General features: G+C 40.7%; 1 protein-coding gene and 1 non-coding gene across 3 annotated transcripts in view; one reads left to right on the forward strand and one right to left on the reverse strand.

Moving 5' to 3' along the window:
* Positions 1–15,891, forward strand: part of LOC124777973 (EGF domain-specific O-linked N-acetylglucosamine transferase) — a 164,025-nt gene that overhangs the window by 42,522 nt on the left and 105,612 nt on the right. For both annotated transcript variants that reach the window (XM_047253534.1, XM_047253533.1), the window contains exon 5: positions 11,697–11,860. In XM_047253534.1, the coding sequence (XP_047109490.1) occupies positions 11,697–11,860 (164 nt within the window). The remainder of the gene's footprint in view (positions 1–11,696; positions 11,861–15,891) is intronic.
* Trnat-ugu lies at positions 14,571–14,647 on the reverse strand. The gene has a single exon. It is a non-coding gene; the product is annotated as a tRNA-Thr (tRNA).

Below are 15,891 nucleotides of genomic sequence, written 5' to 3' on the forward strand. Positions count from 1 at the left end.
ATGCACCAACTCCTGTGCAGACATTAACACTTGATTGTGTCTTTCTGGTGCCACTAGTAAGATTTCCTGTATGTTTTTAGCTGGACATACTTCTGCAAAGACTCCTGTACTACTGGTTATGCACGTATAGCATAGCACTCCAAATAGCAGTATCTACAAGTTAGTGTATTTGTTTGCTAACTTCCAGGTAAGCCCCCTCTGCTGGATTGTAATGGTAGCCAAGCAATACTACTCCCTTGTCAGTTTAATACCCCCAAAGGTTCTGCTCCAACAGTTTGCATTTCTTTCAAACACATCACCAATCATTCTGCTGGTAGTAGAACTGATGTAAGGTGCTGGTACATGGCAGACAACAGTGTTTACTGCAACTCTGCAGTTTCAGTACGAGCATCTGTCAAGCCATCAGCAAGATTGCATAGTAATGTGGCAATCATTAACTGTGCATTGATGTTGCTCAACCAATCACGAATAACACACAAGTCTCAATTGGTGGTTTCAGCAGGTGACATAATATGTGACATTAAAGTAGCGGCCAAGTCACAAAGCTGCCAAGTGTTGTTCAGCACATCACTTTCCAAATTGGCGAGCTGGGTTGTGTGCAAATTCACTGCCTCTTGGTTGCTTTCCACCTCCAGACTTCCCGTAATGCCTTATTACAGGCGCTAGCTATGACATTCACATTGGCTGTATCAAACACTGTCTTTAGGATCCTATCATCTGTGTCCAACCATCCTCTTTTCTGTGTAATCCACAGGATCAACTCCATAATCTGCCACAGTTGCACCTACAACTTTGCAAACTCTGATCGTAACAGACAATACTCTCCTTGTATACTGTTACGCCCTGACTGATTACTCTTCATGTTGTGCAGTTTCCCAAACATTTCTTCTAGTCTCCAAATCTCATTCCTGAGAGTTCAAATGTTGCAATTTACCCTTGATGTCCAGAGTGATCTGACATAACCATATCTGTTGGCTTGGAAAACATGACACTTACTGACACTGAATGTACCTTCACTGTTTCAGCTACCCACCCATAGTACAATAAGACTCCACACTACATCCCTACTCCATGGACTGAATGATATGCTACTGTATGCTGCTTCCATTGTCTCCCATCCCAGGGCAGGAATGTGGGTCCTGTGGGGAAAGAAAATTCTAGTGTCAGTCCTACGTCCCTGCTCTAAGTGTTAGCAAATACTGATGATTCGCCATATTATTCTGTTTCCCTCACTTCCGTTTTCTCCTCCTCTTCTGTCATTTCTCTCCACCCATCTAAGGAAACTGGGACAACATGAGGCAAATTGTCCATACCCCTTGTAAATTGCCAAATTTGGTTTATATGGACTATGAAAGGGTGGATGGGAAGTTGCAATTTAATGTTAACCAACGATGTTATATCCATAACGTGGTGAGGGACATTGTACTGTAACACGAACTTCTTTGTTTTCCCATTTATCACACAAGGATTCATTAACATAATTCAGAGTGCCACATGGTACTTAGGTACAACTGCTTCCATATAATGCAACATTTCCTTTTTCTCTAAAGCCTTCGTATTCATCTTTTGTACTTGTCTCCAGATAAGTTTCACTCTCCTAGTGAAGTCCTTCACTGACGAAATGTCTCCTCATGGCGTGGCTTTGCAAAACTCAAAGGGCGATGGCATCTCACACCCAAAAATTACTTCATAAGGGGATAACCCCGTGCTGTGGTGAACTTTTGAGTTGTATGCAGCGATGACGTAGGCCAATAGGAAGGGTGTATCAATTTCCAGTAACCTCTGTAGTGTAATTTTCTGATGGTTAAGTTTTGCTCTTTGTGCACACGAAACCTAATTTTTCATGTGACAGTCCACATCCTGCCTAACATCATCCATCAATAAATCTGCGCTACCCTTCTTTCCATTGCTCTTCAACCCGAATGTCCCACTAAAATTGAATGATGCACTTACCTCAACACGTCATCATCAAAGCTTTGTGGTACCACTAACTGTGGCCCATTTCTTGTTATCCAATTCAATACTCTATCCTCTGTGCAGAACTGCTGCTCTGTAGCAAACCACTGACAGTCTGGGTAGCACTTTGTGCTGCTCTCCATTCACTTACGTCAATGCCTGTGCATTCCATAGTGCATACCTTATGGCTGAATCTGTCCACATTAGCGTGTGACCTTCCTTGGCAGACGTGCAACCTCATAATCAAACTCGCTTAGCTGCAAGGCCCATCTCAATGATCTACTCATTGAATCTTTAAGTCCTAAAAGCCACTTAAGTGCTGCATGGTCAGTCACCACTTTAAATCATCTACCATAGACATAACAACAAAATTACCCAGTTCCAAAAATCACTGCAAGCATTTCCTTCTCCATAGTGGAATAATTTTGTTCAGCATTACTGAGCTGCTGTGAAGTGTACGCAATAGGGTGTTCGTGTCCATCTACTTCCTGACTCCTGACTCCTTACTCCTTAGTGCTGACTAGTCGACAGACCCTCCTGGCATTGTGCAATTTGCTGTAAAGTCACCGTCTACTTTGTCCTCATTTAACACTTCTAAATTCACAACTGGGGTACTGCTAATCAAGGGAAGAACTTCTGCATCCACTTGGAAGTTAACATCCCCCACTCAAAAACTCAACACTCCAACACCGAGTGAATCTACACACCCTCCACTACACACTACACACTCAATGTCCATTGTTGTTGTTGTTGTTGTGGTCTTCAGTCCTGAGACTGGTTTGATGCAGCTCTCCATGCTACTCTATCCTGTGCAAGCTTTTTCATCTCCCAGTACTTACTGCAACCTACATCCTTCTGAATCTGCTTAGTGTATTCATCTCTTGGTCTCCCCCTACGATTTTTACCCTCCACGCTGCCCTCCAATACTAAATTGGTGATCCCTTGATGCCTCAGAACATGTCCTACCAACCGATCCCTTCTTCTGGTCAAGTTGTGCCACAAACTTCTCTTCTCCCCAATCCTATTCAATACTTCCTCGTTAGTTATGTGATCCACCCATCTAATCTTCAGCATTCTTCTGTAGCACCACATTTCGAAAGCTTCTATTCTCTTCTTGTCCAAACTATTTATCGCCCATGTTTCACTTCCATACATGGCTACACTCCATACGAATACTTTCAGAAATGACTTCCTGACACTTAAATCAATACTGGATGTTAACAAATTTCTCTTCTTCAGAAACGCTTTCCTCGCCATTGCCAGCCTACATTTTATATCCTCTCTACTTCGACCATCATCAGTTATTTTGCTCCCCAAATAGCAAAACTCCTTTACTACTTTAAGTGCCTCATTTCCTAATCTAATTCCCTCAGCATCACCCGACTTAATTAGACTACATTCCATTATCCTTGTTTTGCTTTTGTTGATGTTCATCTTATATCCTCCTTTCAAGACACTGTCCATTCCATTCAACTGCTCTTCCAAGTCCTTTGCTGTCTCTGACAGAATTACAATGTCATCGGCGAACCTCAAAGTTTTTATTTCTTCTCCATGAATTTTAATACCCACTCCGAATTTTTCTTTTGTTTCCTTTACTGCTTGCTCAATATACAGATTGAACAACATCGGGGACAGGCTACAACCCTGTCTTACTCCCTTCCCAACCACTGCTTCCCTTTCATGTCCCTCGACTCTTATAACTGCCATCTGGTTTCTGTACAAATTGTAAATAGCCTTTCGCTCCCTGTATTTTACCCCTGCCACCTTTAGAATTTGAAAGAGAGTATTCCAGTCAACATTGTCAAAAGCTTTCTCTAAGTCTACAAATGCTAGAAACGTAGGTTTGCCTTTCCTTAATCTTTCTTCTAAGATAAGTCGTAAGGTCAGTATTGCCTCACGTGTTCCAGTGTTTCTACAGAATCCAAACTGATCTTCCCCGAGGTTGGCTTCTACTAGTTTTTCCATTCGTCTGTAAAGAATTCGTGTTAGTATTTTGCAGCTGTGACTTATTAAGCTGATAGTTCGGTAATTTTCACATCTGTCAACACCTGCTTTCTTTGGGATTGGAATTATTATATTCTTCTTGAAGTCTGAGGGTACTTCGCCTGTTTCAAACATCTTGCTCAACAGATGGTAGAGTTTTGTCAGGACTGGCTCTCCCACGGCCGTCAGTAGTTCCAATGGAATATTGTCTACTCCGGGGGCCTTGTTTAGACTCAGGTCTTTCAGTGCTCTGTCAAACTCTTCACGCAGTAGCATATCTCCCATTTCATCTTCATCTACATCCTTTTCCATTTCCATAATATTGTCCTCAAGTACATCGCCCTTGTATAGACCCTCTATATACTCCTTCCACCTTTCTGCTTTCCCTTCTTTGCTTAGAACTGGGTTACCATCTGAGCTCTTGATATTCATACAAGTCGTTCTCTTATCTCCAAAGGTCTCTTTAATTTTCCTGTAGGCGGTATCTATGTTACCCCTAGTGAGATAGGCCTCTACATCCTTACATTTGTCCTCTAGCCATCCCTGCTTAGCCATTTTGCACTTCCTGTCGATATCATTTTTGAGACGTTTGTATTCCTTTTTGCCTGTTTCACTTACTGCATTTTTATATTTTCTCCTTTCATCAATTAAATTCAATATTTCTTCTGTTACCCAAGGATTTCTACTAGCCCTCGTCTTTTTACCTACTTGATCCTCTGCTGCCTTCACTACTTCATGCCTCAAAGCTACCCATTCTTCTTCTACTGTATTTATTTCCCCCATTCCTGTCAATTGCTCCCTTATGCTCTCCCTGAATCTCTGTACAACCTCTGGTTCTTTTAGTTTATCCAGGTCCCATCTCCTTAAATTCCCACCTTTTTGCAGTTTCTTCAGTTTTAATCTACAGGTCATAACCAATAGATTGTGATCAGAGTCCACATCTGCCCCTGGAAATGTCTTACAATTTAAAACCTGGTTCCTAAATCTCTGTCTTACCATTATATAATCTATCTGAAACCTTTTAGTATCTCCAGGGTTCTTCCATGTATACAACCTTCTTTCATGATTCTTAAACCAAGTGTTAGTTATGATTATGTTGTGCTCTGTGCAAAATTCTACCAGGCGGCTTCCTCTTTCATTTCTGTCCCCCAATCCATATTCACCTACTATGTTTCCTTCTCTCCCTTTTCCTACACTCGAATTCCAGTCACCCATGACTATTAAATTTTCGTCTCCCTTCACTACCTGAATAATTTCTTTTATTTCATCATACATTTCTTCAATTTCTTCGTCATCTGCAGAGCTAGTTGGCATATAAACTTGTACTACTGTAGTAGGTGTGGGCTTCGTATCTATCTTGGCCACAATAATGCGTTCACTATGCTGTTTGTAGTAGCTTACCCGCATTCCTATTTTCCTATTCATTATTAAACCTACTCCTGCATTACCCCTATTTGATTTTGTGTTTATAACCCTGTAGTCACCTGACCAGAAGTCTTGTTCCTCCTGCCACCGAACTTCACTAATTCCCACTATATCTAACTTCAACCTATCCATTTCCCTTTTTAAATTTTCTAACCTACCTGCCCGATTAAGGGATCTGACATTCCACGCTCCGATCCGTAGAACGCCAGTTTTCTTTCTCCTGATAACGACATCCTCTTGAGTAGTCCCCGCCCGGAGATCCGAATGGGGGACTATTTTACCTCCGGAATATTTTACCCAAGAGGACGCCATCATCATGTAATCATACAGTAAAGCTGCATGCCCTCGGGAAAAATTACGGCTGTAGTTTCCCCTTGCTTTCAGCCGTTCGCAGTACCAGCACAGCAAGGCCGTTTTGGTTATTGTTACAAGGCCAGATCAGTCAATCATCCAGACTGTTGCCCTTGCAACTACTGAAAAGGCTGCTGCCCCTCTTCAGGAACCACACGTTTGTCTGGCCTCTCAGCAGATACCCCTCCGTTGTGGTTGCACCTACGGTACGGCTATCTGTATCTCTGAGGCACGCAAGCCTCCCCACCAACGGCAAGGTCCATGGTTCATGGGGGGGGGGCAATGTCCATTATGGTGCATTAAATCTATTTGCCCCAAATACTTGTATACTTCCAACTGATACCTGAGAACCTGTACCCAACAAAATGTTAGATAATTTATCTCCCACATAGCAGGTTAGAAAAAAGTCTGACACTGCTTTATTACATGTGCCAACTTTTACTGGGAACATGGCACAGTGAACACCCCATCCATGCACTGTTTAACTGCTGCCTGTAAAATATACCCTGCGACTGAAACTTCTGTTGTTGCTGATTTCTGTTGCGGCATTGCTCATCCGAGTGACCAGATTTCTTACAATACCTGCAATGTTGCTATCTGCAGTCCCATTGTATTTGACCATTGCATCCACACTGAAACCAGTTTATATCTGTATAAACACTGTCCGATGTTCACACGACCTAGCCAATGACTCAGTTTCCACTATGACAATGCTGTATCCATTGCTTCACTCAGGTACTTAGGAAATTTCAAACAAACCTTTCTTGACATTTCTGGTTGTAACCCCCTCAAAAATGCATCAAGAGCAATCTGATGTGCTTCTTGCAAAATTACAAAGTTAACCCTATCATCATCCGTGAGCTCATAGGTGAGCTGCCTCCACTGATTTAACGAATATGGTCAGTGAAACTTTCAGTAGATTCATCCTGCTTACGGAAAACCCTAGTAAGTTGTCCTCAATAATATCTTGCCATGTTCTTCTTCCAGTATCTCTCTATTAACCCTTCCTGAAAACCCTCAAATGTTTTACTCTCCTTCAGATTCTCATTACCATAACATGTACTCTAGCAACTCCTGCTAACTTAAGTCTAGCAAAATATCATAAATGCTCCTTAATCCATCTCCCTCATTTGGTGGCTGTAGCCAAATTGTCAAAAAAGATAAAAATATCATCACCGTTTTTCCTTGAAAATGGGATAATCAGTACTACAGGAGTGCCATCCAGGGTGGGTGGCTTGCGATGTGACTGTTCCCTCCCCACTGCTCTGAGCTTATTTTCCTCTATCTGTAATTTATCTACTTGATCCCAAAGTTGCTCAATAACTTCACCAGCTGGAAGTTCCTTTGCTATGGCTACAATTTAATCAAGAGAAAAGTATACCCAAAGAGTGCAAAAAATGATCCAGACAAAAGACAGGAAAAGGGACAAACCAACAGGCTCAAAACCAAAATAACTGAAATTGGCACAGAACTTCCTTTGCTGCATGGCACACCATAGTTGTAGGTGCACCATACTGCTGACTATTTAACTCCATGAGAGCCGTCTCCACGATGCCTCAGCAGTCTTCCTGATGCCAGTGTAAACAGGCTGTGTTAACAGGCATGGGGCTCCACTGCCCATCTCCGGATTCAAATGTGGGTTCTCTGCTGCATGTGAGGAAGAGAGTGGTGGGGGTGTGTCCACAGATGGTTCCTTATGACAGAATAACAACATTTATTGATCAGCTGCAATACATTGGCTGTGGCCCCTCTGGGTGAGGTTTACTTCCACTAGTGATATTCTCAGTGGTGACAAAGGTGGCCAGTAGATGCTCAGCCGTACCCCTGCTGCACTGACTATAGGTGCGCTGATGTAACTGGAATTTGCTGCCTTGGCAGTGGTGCTATGATCTTGCTGGTTTGTACCACAGTGCCTGGAATCACACGCTGCTGCAAGCCTCTTTTGTGATTGTGTCTGGGGAGGATATGCCAGCAGGTCAGTGCCCTGTCTCAGGGACCATCCCCAGCTGCGGCTGTCTGGGATTGGCAGGCCAGGGTCTCTGGCTCCAGCCTCAGTCATGGCATTTGTGGAGGCAGCATCCCTAGATGATGGCGACAATGCGTTACCATAACACACTCCAAGCAATGACTCCCGTGACAGGCAGCTGCCTGTTGTCGGCGTCCAATGATAGTTACATTGGCGGTGTCACTCTTGTGCCTCCTAGGCAACGAACTGCATTACAATAGTGACTGTTACCATGACTATGATGGCAGTGATGAGAGAATCAGAAAAGGAGAGAAGTAAAAAGACTGTGGACTCATTGGTTGAGTAGAGGGCTGCATAGTGCTGGAATTGGACCAGAGAAGGGGATAGGTGAGTGATGGACAATGACTTCTCTGTCTTGGAGGTTGTACCACTGTTGTCACCAATGTGTGAATCTGCTGCTGACTGTCGAAAGTACTGGTGCTGACTGTGATGGAATTTGTGACTACACTTGGTTCCTATGGCTCACAAGTCAGAAAACCTAGCACACTCTGAGATCCTGACACTTGCCCAAAGGTGAGTCTAGACTTGGGAGCTCATGTGATAGTAAGGTTTGTGCTCTGGCTTATTACATCAGATGCTATAGGTTGACTATTGTATGGAGTTTCACCTGTGCATAATTTTGGCTGCATGCAGTGACAGGGGTGGATCTATAGGTGGCAAGAAAATTGGTGAGGGCTTCCTCATACGGCATTGTTTGGATAATCTTCTGCATTTGTTTTGTTCTGCCTCAGAACTAGGAACTAGGTGAAAGGGAGCAATGCTTAGGTGCTTTATGCCATTGTGCCTCCAGAACTGTATACATGTGGAGGCTATTATTTTTACTTAATATGCACACAATGTGTTTTATGCTTGGCTGAAAACATTGTACCTATCAATCATTATTTTAACCTGTTGATTTGTAAATGGTCAAACAATGCCTGGAAGCTAGGTATATGTTCTATCAATATAGTTCTCATTAACACAATGTAGTATAGATAATTAGGATAATTAGTACAGTTAGGGGTGCCTCAATCAGGTGTTTGGAATATCTTTTGAATACAGCAGGCACGCTTGCTACTCTGAAGAGTAATCAGAATAATGAGGAACTTCTTTATCTCCTAGTGTAACAGAAGTTGTAAATAGGCTCCACAAGAACATTTTTGGAGAAATACAGGCTCTTGACTAATTTTTTCAGCATCTTCTTTGGTCACAGTATTGGATGAAGATTGATATTAGACTGTGTGTTACTGTTGCTTAAAATCATGACTTATACAGATTGATCTGGTAGGCTTTTTAATAGTAATCTATGCTGTCCGCTGGATAATTGATATAGGTTTGATGCTCTCAAATTCCTGCAATATTTGTAGCTTCATTTGAATGGCTTGACACTTAGCTATTGAAGTCAAGAATGCTCTACAGAAGTGTGGTTGCACTGAAGGTTTTAATGTTATGTACATCTTAAAATCTTTTGGGCAACCTAGAGTGGGTTAATGCAACTTCTTATGACAAGTGCATTACTTGTTTGTCAATTTCTAACTCAAATAGAGTGAAAATGTCTAGTTCAGATATGCTAATTTCTGCCGACAAACTGCCTATTAGCAATGTTGGTGTATGAGCAACTTGCTTGTGCATCACTGGGACCTTAATTTGTCCTCTTAGTTATCACTGGAGGGTACCACTTGCCTCTCTTTACTGGAACTGATGGGTGCCAATGCACTGGTATGTGTACCAGCAAAATAATGACACTGCTGCTCTTGTGTCCACTTGCAATTTGATCTGCTGTTTATTGATGACTGCGTGGATCATCAGAAAATTAGAGTTCTGTGTGCTGTTGCTATTTGTGTGAAGGCTCAGTATGCCATGTGGTTGTTGGTGGTCACTTGCTGAGGCACATGCAGTTGGGTGGAGTGATTTTTGGCATGCATTGCACAAGTTGTAATATGGACTGGTAGCATGTTTTTCATAACAGACAGGGCATGATTTATGCAATTTAACACTATGGGGCTGTGAAAGAGCAGCTACGAGATAGCAAGTGACAGACAGTTTACTATATGCTCTTGTATTGTAGCTTTTACCAGAGTACTGATGGGCAAATTATTGACTTCTTTATGCTATACTGAGGGACTAAAGAATCTGAGGATGATGACAAAGACTTTATGTCCTCAGCTGTTCAACAATATTAAACACTCTACAGATCTGAACATTGTTTCCAAATATTTGCTGAGTGGAAGCAGTTATTTCAAATGCTTGGACTACATGTAATAGTTCTTCAAGTGACTGGTCCCAAAATGCCAAGAATTTAGCCATAACTTGTTTCTGCAGTACCAACATGACAGTAACCTCTAGAATTATGAGTGGCATTCAATAAGTAATGTAACATTTTTTTCTCGGCCAGTTTTGGTTGAAAAAATGTGGAATTTGTTGTGGGACATTGTGGACTATTCCTGCTTCAGTCCCTATAGTTTCATGTGTTATGATAGGTGGGGGCACTATATGTAGCCTTCAAAATGGCATCTTTAATGGAGGATGCTTTCAAAGCAGAGAGCTGTTATTGTGTTTCTTTTGGCGTAAAACTAGAACATCACAGATGTTTGTAGGTACATGCAGAATGTCTGTGGAGCGTTGGCAGTGAATAGAAGCACGATGAGTCATTGGACGAGACATGTCACTGCAACAAGGTCACATGAACCTGTCCAATCTCCCAGATGCTGTCTAGCATACACAGCTGTGGCTCCTGTAATGCTGAAACACGAAGACTCACTCATTCTTCTGGGACTCTGAAGAGATTATTCTGTTTGATGTCCTCCCTCATGGTGCAACTATCAACTTGAAAGTGTATTGTGCTACCCTCAGGAAGCTGACGAAATGACTTCAGTATGTTCATTGTCAGAAAAATGCAAATGAATTGTTGCCTCTCCATGACAATGCAAGGCCTCACACAAGTCAGCAAGGGCAGTGGTTGCAGTTATGTCATTTCCACTGTCTGTCTGTCTATTGTTATCATTGTTGTCATTGCAGTAATTATAACCACTGCTGCTGTTCCAATGGTTGCTTCTACAGTATGAGAAATTTTGGATCCATAATAATGAAAACTGTACATTGAGAACATTCCTCATAGACAATGTTTCTATTAGTCACGATAAAAATACGTATCTCTGGTGACTTGCATAGAGCAGCAAAGCTGCAAAAATCACAAGCTGAAGTAGTGAAACCATGGTAGCATGAGAAGCCAGAGCTGGAGGCATTTCAGTCAGCAAGAAGGGTGCCAAAGTATATCGGTAGAACAAGCAAAAATAGAAATAAGCCAAATTTGTTGTGAGCCAAGCCCGTAGTACCAATAGACAGGTAGCAAGTGACATGCTGGTGAGCCATGCATTACTTTGAAGTCAGTTACCAGTGATTGTACATTTCTTGCTTTGGTCTTGCTAGACAGTGTGCCCAGTGTACCCGCCACTGGCACCTAATGTGGGTGCGATCCAAAGGCACCAATCTAAACATAGCTCAAGTCTCTGCCTCTGAGTTAATGGTGACATCATAACATGAAGTTCTGAGATCATGTATAGGCATTAACTTCAACCTGCTACCTTCCAACTCATTTCTGTATCACACTTACCTCATATCCATTCACTGTGAATGACTATCCTAAACACATATTTTGTCTATGTCTGTAGCTCATATGTGAGCCATTGTGGTAGAAGCTCTTACGAAGCGTGTATGCACTGCAGAAGGCACTTACTTGAGCCTATCTGTGATGAAGATGCTTGTAATTATGTTAAATGTAATGCTGTAGACAAACGGCCCTCAACTGTAGGCTCAAAAATTTCTAAATATGTTCATTGCTTCTGAACATATTTTTGAACTACTCTTGTATAATACAATAAACAATGGTAGAACAGTAGCATTAATAATATTGTTTATAACCATACTGAATCATTTCATTTGATAGAAGCGTTCTGAAACTATTGTATGTCCTCAGGTTACATAATGAGAGGCTGCAAGCTGAATGTGATCATATAAGTCCTTTGCAATCGTGGGGTCCTGAAATTCGCTACTTCACTGAATTGCCCAGGAGACCAATCACTGATGATGACTGTGATGTAGTAATTGAAAAACCTACTTTCATTATGAAAATTGATGCCAGTAAGTGCTTGTTTGTTGTGTTCAGTGAATTATATGGTTTGTAAATTATTTCCATATCATATTTAGATTGTTTTTCATGTGTTAAGTTTGTGATCCTTCCTTGGTTTATGAGGCTTTAAAATAAAACACCTGTAGATTATAACATCACAACGGTGAAGTGACTGTCAAAAATCAAATACTAAAATACATCAAAGACAAATGCAAGGACTACACTAAACACATTACAGAACAAATGAAACAGCCTCTAGTTTTAAAATGTTGATTTCTTTTATGCTATTATGTGATGACAGTAGAGGTCTGTGGTGTATGAATGTGAAGATTTATTTTATTTCTTGTGCTGTGAGTATGAGTATGGGTATTCAATTTTTTGCTGAGTTTAGGCATGTCACTTTCAACGAACATATAACTTTGCAATTTGTAGACACTGCCAAGATTTAAAAGGAGATTAATTTTGAAAGAGAGGTGGATATATGCCTGATGGCTTTGCACTGCTCATTTCTCTCCTGGCTCTGAGCTAAGCGAAGGCAATGTCTCAGCTAGGTGGAGATTTTACCCAGAATACAATACGGTTTGCATTATAATGTGAACCACAACATTTAGAGTGCAGTCTTTGTGATATGAATGAACTGATTAGTTGATTGATTGTAACTTACTTCATTAATTTACTCAAACAAACAATGGAAAATCCAGGATGGATGTGAAGGAAAGTTGCTACTCACCATATAGTGGAGATGCAGAGATGCAAATAGGCACAAAAAAAAAGACTCTCGCAATTATAACTTCCAGCCATTAAGGTTGACGAAGGCCTTAATGGCCAGAAGCTACAATTGTGAGAGTCTTTTTGTTGTGCCTATCTGCAACTCAGCATCTCTGCTATATGGTGAGTAGCAACTTTCCTTCATTAATTTACTGTTACTTTTCATGACGTGTGCAGCGCATTTTAGATTATCAAGCATCCACATTCTAAAAATCTAGTTTCTAGCATTTGGTGGAGGGGGTATTTAGGCCCTAAAAGTTTTTACATCATACTCAATTCTTATTCTGAAATGAAAGTTTCAGAAGATGGTTCTGCACAAGTGCAACATAGAATTAACCTTCTGTCTCATTAAATTTGCTTTACTTCCATTGGATTAACCATATTTTGCAAAGTAGTAGCAGAACTATTCTCTTAGAATATGTTCTTTAACATTTTTCATTTCTTTTATAGTATATATTAATGTAAACAAGGTAATAATGGAGAAATTTATTAAAAATGCTCACACAGTATATGTTACGAAGGTATGTTATTATGATAAAACATTATTTGCTATCAACCTAAAATTTACACAAGAATGACATCCTGTAGATTTAAAATGTGACACCTAATAAGAAATAACATAGTCTAACGCACCCTTTTGATGCAGATGCTATTAATAACTCGTTGTTATGAGTGAGGATCTCCTTTTGAGTTTTTTTCAAAAACAGTGAAAGATAAACAGTTTTTGGTACAAAGGTTAATGAATCAATGTGCAAGATGCATCTAAATTAGAAAATATCTCTTACCTCTTAGGCATAAGAAGAATTTGGGATCTCTCATTAAACTAAAAGTAAATGAACTTCAAATATATGCACAGCAGCAACAGCACAAATTCTGTCAAGAGCATTAAACTCACCTGATACCTCTTTCAGTTCTGGTGAACTGAAGCTTCTAAACAAAGGCTTCAAGCATCTTATTGCTTTAAATCTCAACTGCAAGAGCACAAAAGACATAATAGCAGCTACAAGACTTACATATGATTTTGCCAAGCTAGATTCTAATGGAAAAAATCAACTTGGCATATAAAGCTGACAAACTCATAACTAAACAGAAGCTTTCAGCAAATAACGGAATTTGTGAAAACATAACTCTCAAGCATATCAACGGTAAACTAACTGTTAACAAATCTCTCATGGAGAAGACAGATAAAGGATGGCTTGATTTAAATACATTAGAAAAAATACTTAGTGGCTGGTTGCTCTTTCAAATTATAAATATTATAATTCTACTACAGCCACAATCCTTACAATGTCTATTTTTGACAAGGTAGTGACAAATCATTTTGTTGCTTGTGAAAATATTTGCCTTTAAAATCTGTACATTTTTGTCTCTGTTTGAACCATTTCTGGAAATATTTTTCCACATAGATGTTGGTACCTCAAAAACGCGACATAAGGAGGATTCAGTGGCTTCTAGAGGTAATGAAATTGTTCTCAATGTTCTTTTTCACAAGGAAACAAAAAAGTAGTTAGACAAATCAGGTGAATTCAGGCAATGCGACATTAATTCAATGGTTTTCTTGTTTTGGCAAACAAATTGTTGTATAGCATTGAGCTGTGACTGTTCTTTTGATTCCCTAAAATAGCGATCGTGACATTTCCGGTGTAACTGAAGCAACAAGTGATAATTTTCATGGAATGACTTTGCATAGGAACCACTGGTTGATTTTGCTTCATCCTGTAACTCCCACACAGTTGATTGGTGCTTAATTTCTGACTCATGTGAATCTTATCAAGTTTCATTTCCTGTTACTATATTGTATAAAGATTATTCATTTATATGTGTATGTGTTGGGTGTCTGTTCGTTCTTTCAGACATGTCTGAAAGAATAGTCACCATGATGGATCGTGACAGCTATGAAGAATGAAATTACAAACATCAGCTGTGTATGGGGCATTGAGAGAGTTGAAAATGTGTGGCCAACCAGGATTCGAACCTGGGATCTCCTGCTTACAAGGCAGGCGCTCTAACCCCTAAGCCACTGAGGACACAGGAATTAGCGCAGCTGCACTGACTTATCCCAAGCATGCTCCCCAGCAGACCCACATTCTCGACTTACTCCACACACTATGAAAGTAGTGCTGTCTGCTCATTAATCTTAATGCTTGTGGCAAGGCCTATTCTCACATGAGTTCAAGCATATGTGTGCATCTGCACAGAAATGATCCTTGGCTTGTGGTCACCGTAATTACATGTGTATGGTGTATAGTGTGCAAACTTTCTACACTCCAGTCAAAATTACTTTGTGACTGACAGACTGTAGTGGCAGGGGCAGTTTTTCCAGCGTGCAGGCTGCAGCCAGCCATGCTTCACAAGGCTCTGCATGTGCCTGCAAAACGGGCAACACAGCAAGCCCATGGCACTTGAGAAAGACCATGGGTGGATGGCAACTGGCCCCTACCACTCAGTTCGCTGAAATGTAGGTCACAAAGTAATTTTAATTAGGGTATACAGGGTGGTCCATTGATAGTGACCGGGCCAAATATCTCATGAAATAAGCATCAAATGAAAAAACTACAAAAAACAAAACTCATCTAGCTTGTAGGGGGAAACCAGATGGCGCTATGGTTGGCCTGCTAGATGGCGCTGCCATAGGTCAAACGGATATCAACTGCATTTTTTAAAATAGGAACCCCCATTTTTTATTACATAGTTGTGTAGTACATAAAGAAATATGAATGTTTTAGTTGGACCACTTTTTTCGCTGTGTGATAGATGGTGCTGTAATAGTCACAAACGTATAAGTACGTGGTATCACGTAACATTCCGCCAGTGCAGATGGTATTTGCTTCATGATACATTACCCATGTTAAAATGAACCATTTACCAATTGCGGAAAAGGTCGATATTGTGTTGATGTATTACTATTGTGATCAAAATGCCCAACGGGCATGTGCTATGTATGCTGCTCGGTATCCTGGATGACATCATCCAAGTGTTAGGACCGTTCGCCAGATAGTTACTGATGTGTTGGTAAATGTGCCAACACCTTGTAGATCGAGGAGGCCGAAATGCACGCTATCTAACGCAGACGGGCGTGAATTCTGGAACAGGATAACTATTGAATGCTAATAAGAAAAGTATGCAGCTCCTCGAATACTTAACTTTAATTCTTTGTTGGTTTACAACGTTCTTGATGAGACATTTCATACGATAACTCTCAAACTATGTAAGGCTAATGGCGCCTTGCTAGGTTGTAGCCATGGACTTAGCTGAAGGCTATTCTAACTGTCTC

This window comes from Schistocerca piceifrons, chromosome 2, assembly GCF_021461385.2.
Source record: "Schistocerca piceifrons isolate TAMUIC-IGC-003096 chromosome 2, iqSchPice1.1, whole genome shotgun sequence".
Taxonomy (NCBI): domain Eukaryota; kingdom Metazoa; phylum Arthropoda; class Insecta; order Orthoptera; family Acrididae; genus Schistocerca; species Schistocerca piceifrons.